The sequence below is a fragment of the Lichenostomus cassidix genome, chromosome 1Aa, assembly GCF_008360975.1.
Source record: "Lichenostomus cassidix isolate B80296 chromosome 1Aa, HeHo_3.0, whole genome shotgun sequence".
Lineage (NCBI taxonomy): Eukaryota > Metazoa > Chordata > Aves > Passeriformes > Meliphagidae > Lichenostomus > Lichenostomus cassidix.
The window spans coordinates 12,073,069-12,083,284 of NC_139480.1; the positions used below are offsets into that span (position 1 = coordinate 12,073,069).

The 10,216-nt window shown below is 41.2% G+C and overlaps 1 protein-coding gene across 6 annotated transcripts in view; it reads right to left on the minus strand.

The window, feature by feature from the left end:
* NAPEPLD (N-acyl phosphatidylethanolamine phospholipase D) overlaps positions 1-9,577 on the minus strand; it is a 25,456-nt gene extending 15,879 nt beyond the window's left edge. For 4 of the 6 annotated variants that reach the window (XR_014846201.1, XR_014846202.1, XM_085040272.1 and 1 more), the window contains exon 1: positions 9,228-9,577. Coding sequence is in view for 2 of the 6 variants with exons in the window: in XM_085040272.1 (XP_084896398.1) it covers positions 9,228-9,436 (209 nt within the window). In the remaining 4 variants the exon portion in view is untranslated. The other 2 variants (XM_085040288.1, XM_085040279.1) reach the window with 2 other exon arrangements.
* Positions 9,578-10,216: the final 639 nt, after the last annotated feature.

A 10,216-nucleotide genomic window follows, 5' to 3' on the forward strand; every position in this document is an offset into this window, starting at 1 on the left:
TATTTTGATAGCCCTGGTCACAGTCTTATTTTATGTAATTGCTTTGTACTCTAGTTTCCCCGCAGTTTTTCTGAACCCACTCCACTTACATGTTTCCTATTTAGCATTAGGATACCATATCTGCATCATAATTTAAATTTAACTGTTGGCATTTCTAAGCTTTTTTCTTTTATTCCACTATAAATTTACTGGAATCAGCCTTCAAGGAAATGCTCAACCTGCTCTATAGCACTTTAAGCAGACATAAATGGTAACACAAAGAATAGGTGCCACAAAAAGGCAGAAAGAATACCCCAAAAATGGTATTGGATATTTTGCCTGTTTCTTTAACTTAAGAGGGTTGGGTTTGGGGTTTTTTTTTTTGCATTCCTCAAAGAGCATTATCAATGCCAATTCAGCTTATGAATTTAGCAAAGCATGCAGACACAGCATAAAACATCTACTCTTTTAGAAAGTACCATGAAAACAAATCACAAATGTTTAATCAGATAGGTACTTAATTCCAGGAAATTCTTCTGTTAACATTTCAGATGTCTGATTTTTTAAATATATATGTAACTACTGTAATTATTGCTCCTACAAGACTTTTTATGTTAGAGACTGGGTTGCCTAAAGTTTTATTTTTCAGCTGCTATCTATTCATTCATCTCTAAAATAAGTGAACTCTGCTTTTGCTTAAACCTCCATATAAACCTTTGATCTTATTCTGAAAGTATAAACCTCTAGGGGAAGCAGGGATCGACTACACTGATTAAACAAAGACAATGCCAAAGCATTTAAGGCACTGCAGGTATCTATCTGTCTGCCAACATATTTTCCACATGATGCACATACATTACTTTCATTAGTATTCCATAAGCAACTGAAGGAATAAAAGACCTCAGTGCTCACAGAATACTTTAAACCTTTTACATGCATAAGAAAGGAACACATTTACAAACAATTAACCTAAAGTATTCCTGATGAACTGTAGATTCCTTTGAAGTATCAATCTTGGCAGATCATTTCTGTTTCATTAAATACATCCTACAATATTCATGACATCGTTTTCTCATATATAAAAAAGGGAAGATGATAATTTTATGAAAGCCAGAAATAATTATCTTGAAATAAAACACGAGTTCTTAGTCCAAGTTGATTTTTACACTTTTGCAAAAGAAAGCCTCTATAGATAAGGAGACTTGGCAGGTATATTTTAAATAATAGAAAATACCCAATCAGAAATTAATTGGTTTTTCTGCCAGCTTTCCTGAATTCTACCTAACCAAAAATTATAGTTTGGCACTTGAAAAACTAATTTAAGCACTTGAATGGCATGGCAGCAAAAATTATGAGCTATAGAGATACAAAAATCAAACTGGAGGAGAGTTGTGTTCACTTAGGAGGGACAAAGGAACAGGATCACATCCCTGGTGAACATTTATTGTTATGTAGAGTTCCACAAGAAATCCTTTTATACTTTTAAACATAAACTACTATTCTACTTAAAATCATTAAGCTGCTTTCCTGGCAAATGGAACCCATCCTGCAGGATGATGTGTCTTACCCCCACAGGAGGGGAAGTGGATTGACACTATTTGTAAGAGGGGATCAGGAGAGACACAAGGTAACCACCCTATCTCTTTGTCTTCAGAGATTCTTTGCTCTTTCCACTGAATTCAGAAGAGGAAATGGACCAAGACATACAAACTTCTAAAGAAGACATTAGTCATGCCAAATCCACAAGGCCAGAAGGTGTTCTAGACAGAGGGGAAGAACACCACTGGCTGATGAGTAAGACAAAGTCTAACATGAATCAAAATGCAGAGCTCATATAACTGGTTTTCCAACATCAAATATTAAGGCACTCCTAGTAATCCACAAAGGAAGAGAGAAGTTGTAGCTGTGGTGAGACATGGCATAGAAAATCCATGTCTTATATCCCACTAAACTGGCTTACACCTGTAAACATGATATAGCCCCCGGGACAACAAGTTTTGGCTAAATGGTTTATTTTAGCATTGCTTATATAGCTAAAAACTTGGATACAAATATTTTGGCTTTGAGCCTTCTGTTTATTTAGGAAAATAATAAAAATTTAACTAAACATTTTAATACTCTGTTGCAAAAGAAGGTTTGAAACAGGACAAAACAGCATTACAAGAAGCACTCTGCCATTACAATTTTTCTTTTTAAATGGTCTTTTAAACATAGCAGAGCTTCAAGCCAAATCAGTTGAACATCGACATAAAATCTATTGTCTTCACCTTTTCCACCCAGTCTCCTCTAACATCTGCTGCTCCATAAATGGAATGGATGCAGTTCCCCCTACTAACCACAGAGCCATGCACAACGTGCTACTAAGCATTGAGTCTGCCAAAATAAACTTATCCTTCTTTTCAACACAGAAATGTGGCCCTTATTAAACAAATCCATAAGCCAGAAAGCTTGAGTTATTATGAAGCTATGGTTTACTAGAATACAACATCCCAAAAACTTTAAAATTGCCTGGTAAACATTCCAGGCATAAAGCTTCCCACATACCTTTAATTTTTCTGCTTTTTTGAAGTAAAGGGTTTGGCTCACCGTTTCTCTGTGTAAACTACATTCAAAACTAGGCTGCACTAATGATCACCTAGAAGGTACAGCACACAATTCCCAGCAAACTCACACCACTGTAGCCTTACCAAAACAAGACTCTGAGCTCTCTCCATGCACAGCTACACAACCCTGAAGTTTTCTTTCATTATGTGTATTTTTAATGACTTCAAAAAACATGTATTTTGGCTTGAAATAAAACAAAAATTTCTTTCAATTAGAAGGAAAGGTACTTGCAAATGCTAGGGAGCATGTAAGTAATTGGCTCCCACAAGCTTTACTATTAAATGACTGCCAGCTAAGTTTTGGCTCTGCTTTTATTTTTCCTTCAGGTCTGAAATTGGCTGCTTTAATTAATGAACAGTTTGAGTCTGGAAAATTCTGAATGCATTCAAACTTTTATTGTGCAGTACTTCAAGCTGTTCCATCACACCACTGTACACTCAGCAGAGGAAGAACCTGAGCCTCCTGTGAGCTGTATACTGCTACACACCTTGAAGATGTCTTTCACTATATATAGTTTTTATCACTGTAACAGCAGTTGCATGAGCAATTATTCCAGATTGCTCTTGAATTAGGATTTCACACAAAGATCTCTCGAGCTTGCATTAGCTGATCTGGAAATACTTCTACTATTTGAAATTTCACATTAAAAATCCCTAGCAACAACAAGCGTTGCCAAAATTTTCATTGAACAGATATATAAGTATCCTGATTCTACACGGACCTGGTGTACTATTCAAGAAAGATTAATAACAGAATTGATAACAGAAAAAGGAATAGCTCTCACCATAAACAGCCTCATATAAGTAAAATTAATCCTTTATCATTCTTATCTAGCTTTAAGGATTAACAGTAAAACAAAGCAAATTTTTATTTAGATATCATGGAGAATAATAAAATTAGTTACAATAAAAAAAAGGTGAGGCATCTACCAGTGGTCATCTGTTGTTAGGCTTATTCTTAAGCAGCTGTATTACTTCAGTAGCCACTACCATGAGCCAATCCATTTCTGCCCTCACTACTCCCCACAGGCTTGCCGAAACTTTTGTCCACACGGTGAACTTGTTTAAGAAACTAATCTAGCTGATAGTCACTACTTATCTTACCATCCCTAGAGAAGCACTTAATTTTCACCTGCATCACTGTGCAACCATGCAAGTGTTTACACCAACAAACTGGTTAGGACAGGGAAGGGTGAGAGCACGAATATACTGTTGTAAACAAAAACTACTTATGCCAGAGCTGGCCTAAAAAAAAGAATAAATTAAATATCCTCCATTTAGAATTCACTGGGTAGTTCAGTTACACATACCACCAAGTTAAGTTCAACAATTCCTCCTACCCTTTCATTTTCAATCTATTCCCTTCCAAGTTTTCATTCACACTTAGTACTGATGATGCTGAATCTCCCCATTTACCTCCTCAGACAGTAACGTTTCATGCTATAACCAAGCACATTCAATAGCTTCCTACCACCCACAAGGCAGCCCACTCCATTACTAAACATTCCACCTCTGTTTTGCTGGTATTCATTAGGGAAACAAAACCAACAGAAAGTTATTCGTGCCTATCAGCTACACCTTTACATGCCTCTGGATACAAATGCAAATAGGTTTTAGAGTCAGGCCCATCAGTAGTCCCTGGAGCCAATTATTTCTCGCTGGGTTAAATCTGACCAGCTATGGGCATTGTATCAACTGAATAAAGATGCCTCTTCCTGCATCTGGGACAATACATATTTTCCCTTAGTTTCCAGATGGCCCAGCTGATTGTCCCTGCCCAATATGAGCATTCTGTAATCCTCAAACATGTCTATGATCCGCAGATAATATGATAGAAGTTCTTTGTTACATGCAATTCTGTTTAGGTTGTGATCCCTGGTATGACAGTAGCTGTCCATTGGGTACAGGCATTAGAACAGAGATGACAGAGCCAGGAGACAATTTCTTTAGCAATACAAGACTTTAAAATAAATTATTTTTCTCTCTACCATCATATTTTACTGCAGTCTTGAATAAAAGAACCCAGAATCTGGCATGTGGCCATCACATTTCAAAGAGCAGCCTAGATTATCATTATGATTAAGCACAGGAGAAGTGTAATTCTGTGCTATTGCAGAAGCAGTCACCAAAGGGAAGCTGGAGTCAAATTTCCCTACACCAGAAAGGAAATTACTTTCTTTTGCTCTCCCTAAACAACTAATCTCATATGACTACTTAATTTATAGGGAAGAATGTTGAAAGAACAAGAGGAACGAAAGTTTTCTTACCTGCTCTGCAGGACTGAGGCTGACACACGCAGAAGCAAGGTTTGTGTGTTACAGCTGTGTTATGGTACACAAGACAATACCCAGGTCACAAATCAAAAGTGGACAATTTTTAAATCAGCAGAAAAATAAGTGCAGATAGCATATGCACACAGCTGCACAGGTAAGGCATGGATTCCAAGAGCAACTACAGTCTCCATGGACAGCCCTTCACACTTAGACAGAATTTCAATAAAGCTTTTCCAAAAGAGCAAACACAAAACTTGTACCAACCCAGCTACAGAATCCAGAGCTAAACTTGGGCGTTCTGGCACCAGCTGCACTTGTGCAACTATGCAAACGAGTAGTTCATTAGTTTCAGTTGGTTACTGATGTGACTCCAGTTAATGACACAGGCACACCTTGCCAGGATGGGGTTTACTGTTAAAAAAAACTGCCAAACTTTGAAGTTGAGCATTTAAAAACACACTTTAGCCACTCCTGTGCGTTAACAGCCTATACATCTTCGAATTTGTGTTTTAAGTTATTATGCCATTGAGGCTGTTAGCACGTGTTTTCCTTAGCTAAAATAAAGTTTTAAAATATTATAAGCTCACATCCCATCCTAAGGGTAAAGGTTTTCCATCTAACATCTTAATGTCAATTAGATATGACTAAACCCAAATACTATTACACATAATGAAATTAAGGCCACACTTGAACATGCTACGGGAGAAAACTGATTTCTTTTGTAGCACATGGTTAGAGAGGCAATGTAAGAACTGTAAAAAATGCACAGAAGTCAGGTTAAAACTTTGATGCCTAGGATCCTCATGGCAAAGTAGGATCTAAAGTTCATTTATCATCAACTCTGGCACTTTTATGTCCGCAATTGTGCCACTGCTATCTCCACCTCATTTACTAAGCCTTTTAATTTTCTTTTTCCTTGTCTCCCTGTGCCAGAGAGGAACAAACACCTATACACACTTCCTCCAGACTCACACCAAGAATAATCCTTTAAAACCCTATAAAACCTCAGTTGTACAGAAAGTGCAGCAACACCCAAGAACTCGATTTTAACTTAATAGACAGCCATAAATTTTTGTTCATATTCATATTTAAAGGCTTGTCTATTTTGATTCCCTCTTCAGTTTGAAGTCCAATTACATAGGGTCCAATGTAATTTCTCTGCAACATGAAAATACTTCCCTAAATTCTTTCTAGATCTACTTAGTTTTCAATATAAAATCAACTTTTGATTGTCCCAACAACATTCTCTCTCTCTCCCTCTGTGTATGTATGTATATATGGACATGCACCCCACACATACATGGATTTTACAGAACTATTTACAACATTTGAATACCAATTTATTGAAATCCAAGCAAATAATTTCCAAGTCAGCTAAGAAAAGGAAGTGATAAATTTTTCTTTGTTGAAATATATACTCTTCTTGAACCCAGCTGTTCAAAGACCATCTGTCACATGGGTTAAGCCAAAAGGTCACCAGCCTTTCCAAAAAATAAAAGTTTTGAATATCCAAAACTTCATACTGGAAATCCAGAAAACACATCCAATAAAGAACCCTCATGGTTCTTTAATTGAAGCACACCCATTTAAAAAGAAATTTCAAGGGAGAATATACAAGAGACAGCAAAACGTCAATATTCAAGGAAACTGGAAACATCATGATATGTAAATGTTTTTCATTACACCGTTTTCTCCTGTCTATGAAGGGCTTTTGATTCCATCCCCACAACTCTAGATTCTGATGTTTTCACATACTCTAAATGAAATGCAAAGTGCTGTTAGTCAACAATAGAAGTGTTAATACTAGAAGTTATGTGGTTTGGGTTTTTCTTCTTATGGAAGAGTCAAGGAATACTTCCAACACAAATGTGAGCCATCTACTAATTTTCAAGGCACCATCCTAAATACGTAGGTGTTTTAAGGAGACAAAGTGTTTCATGTAAACACGTCTGAATAGGCACACAAACACCTTGCTATTTGCCACAATTTCATTATCAGAAACAGCTGAACCTCACTGAAACCTTCCCTCAAAAACCAGCCCACAGCACAAGAAAAATATTTCCAAATATTTTAAGCAATAAGACCTGTAATCCTATCATAAGCCTTACTCAACAGACAGTAAGCACTACCAGCTCCAACCACAGGAACAGGTCTTACAGGAGAAATAACTCTTGACATAAATTCTTTAAGACCAAATTTTTCACTCACACATCCCATCAAACTTTGTTTTTTACAGCAGGGGCACGATTGCAGCAGTGTTTTCCACTGTCACTTGGCAACACCCAGTTTGTCTTTCCCGAACAGCTTTGCGAGGTTTATCTGCCTGGGCACAGCTGTCGGCTATTCAAACCCAAACGATCCCTTCCCTGCACAGCTCCTAAACACCAAGATGTTACATGTAAAGAGTACATAACACATAACTTCTTTCCCAGATTTTCTAAGAATATTTAAACTAAGTGCAACAGTTAGTTTACAGAAAAATCCTTTTTTACTCAAATCTGCATTTGGCGATCAAGTGATTCTCCATGGTCCTGGCTCTGAATGTATTAGAAGTAGGACTCACGCTGCAACCTATAAAGTTAAAGCAATAGACTGAAAAAAATCCAAGTGAGATCAGGAAAGGATTCATAGATGTGACAAAAAGGAAAGCTAATTTCACTGCAGGTTTTACATATAAAGACACTAATTTATATGGCAGTATTTATCTTTTTCTCATCACAGACAAAATAATTGCCTTCCTTTCTGCTGAAAAGAACTTAAAAAGCTATTTCTGAATGAAAAATTAACAGTTTTGGTTCAATCTTGAGCTTATAAAGGCTGAGGAAACAGCATATTTCTCCTGGTTATTACTCAAATCTACTTAGTTAATTCAAGTGAATAAAAAGAAAATAATGGATTGCTTCCTCTTAAAAAGGCTGCACATCTCTTTTGATTTGAGGCCAAGCTGAAGCTGAATAACTGTTATTCATATTTGAACAGTTTCACTGTTGCCCCTTACTTCCTCCTCTCCATCATAAGCGAATCTAATAGGGTTTCCAACCTCCACATGTGAAAATTTCCCATTAATTCTTATAATAGACATTTCAATTTCAGATAATTTAGGGTATTTTGAAAGCAACTGCTGCAATAATTCTTGAATCAATAAGAAAAAAAAATCTTATTCTTGTCTTCCTCCAAATCTTACCTACAAAATAAATCAGGATTCCTGCTTTCTTAACTGATGGAGCTGCTACTATGAACAAAAAATATTCTTTTCAAGGATTTTTTGCAGAAAAACTGAAGTGATTTTCCTGTCACTACTTTTTATTTGTACTTATGTATTTTTTCTTTCATTTTCAAACTGCACCGACTAACTTCAGTAGGTGCAGTTTGAAAATAAAAGAAAAAAATACTTAAGCACAAATATTACTTTCCTTTAAAACTAAAAACTTGCTTCATAATCCCTATTTAGCAAATGGAAGAAATAATAATCGCCAATAGAAAAACCATTCCTGCAAAAATTCATGAAATTAACTGCATGCTGTCAAGAGAGTCAACACCTTCCCCAAATCCTTGCTAGGGATAATTGACGATCATTGAGATTATTTGACTGCACTAATTACATTAAATTACTTCCTTAATATCTTCGACTTCGCACTATACAATGCGAACCTCCATCCACCGCAATAAACATCCGTTCGTGCCTCCTCTTCAAAAGAAAACATTCTCTAAGCCGCCAATACTATGAACCGGATTTTTTTGTAAGCGATTATATAACGTGTTTCTTCCCGAGCGCTGCTGCAGCATGTTTTACCGGCAATTGTCGGGAACGAAAGCCTTGCGCTGGGAGGGCGGGGGGAGAGCGCAGGACTTTATCTTCGAGGGTTTCTTTCACCGGTGCGAAAGGATTCCCCTGGCCGCAGCTGGTTTTGCAGCTGGAGCCCGCCGGGGTCTGTCCCCAGCCAGGGCGGCAGGCAGGGCACACGCCTAGCTCCGCGGGCAGCCAGGCTGTGCCGCTCTTCCCCAGCCGGGAGCCGGGCTCGCCATCCCCAGCACCTCGCCCGCCCACCCGCGAACTTTTCCGAGCTCCCGCTCTATCCCGCTCCCGCCGCCTCCCGCAGCGGCTCAGCCCGGTCTCCCCCACACTCACCGGCGGGGCGCCGGTACCGTGCGTGTGCCTGGCGAGCCCCGCTGCCGCGCTCGGAGCAGGTGCTCCGCTCCTCCGGCCGCCAGCCCGGCTCTGACCGCGGCAGCTCGGGCAGTGCCTCCCCTCTGGACGGGCACGGGGTGGGAGCCGCCGCTCCGCTCGGTCCGGTTCCCCACTGCCCACAGGAAGGCGCGGGGGCAGAGACCCCCGGCCCCAGAGCGCTGCTGCCGCTGGAGCGCCGCTCACCTCCCGGGCTGCTGCTGCCTCCCCTGAGGAGTCTCGTCCCCCTTCTCCTCCTCCTTCATGGTGCCGCTCCACCCCTTCCACGGCGGCGGCTCTGCAGGTCTCCGGTAGGAGCTGTTGAACGGCTGCGGCGTTCCACCTGACCAGCCCGCCGCCGAGGGCAGCGCGGCGAGCTGCAGGGAGCAGCTCCACAGCGCGCGGCGCCCCACCATGGCCAGCAGGGATTCCGCGGCGCTCGGCCCTTCGCCGTGGCGAACAGAGGGTATTACACAGCCCGGCCCTGCACCTTGGCGGGCAGAGGGCACCACACAGCCCGGCCTCTGGCCGTGGAGCGGCGCCGCTTCAGCACTCAGCCCCGCAGCGCGTTAACAAGATGGCGGCAGGGGGCCGAGGCTGAGGGATCCTGGGTGTCCCGGAACCGCGGCGGGACAGCCTCAGGGCCGCCGGGGCGTTCTGCCTCTGGAGGCCGGGCTGCTTGTTGGCACCAGGAAAAAGGAAGCACTCGGTTGTGCTCCTGCTTGGCTCTGACGGGAGGTAAACGCTGCGCGCAGTCCCGTTTGGGAGCACGAGCACGCTCCGGCCACCAGGTGCTGTGGTGAAAAGTTTCCTGGGCTCGGTTTGCTCAGCAGCCCGGGGCAGTGCAGCCATCCCGGGGGTAGTGGCGCTCAGGGGAGGTACAGTGCCCGGGTAAGGCCACCCTCCCGCAGAACAGCCCTCCTCGCAGGTACCTTATCCCCAGGGCCTTGGGAAGGCAAAACTCGTGTCCAAGTCACTTCTCGTCCTGAGTTAAAACCATCCGCTCACTCCTGGTCGTGCCTGTGAGCAGGCAGGCTCCAGACGATGGGCTGAGGAGTGAGGCATTTTGAGGCACCCAACCCAGAGAAATTTGGTTCTCTGAAATAAATGTGGATTTTTAAAATATTTCCTTACCTCCTTAAGGACAGTGGATGGCAAAGAACAAAGCTATGCAGGTGTGACAGAAATATACCCTG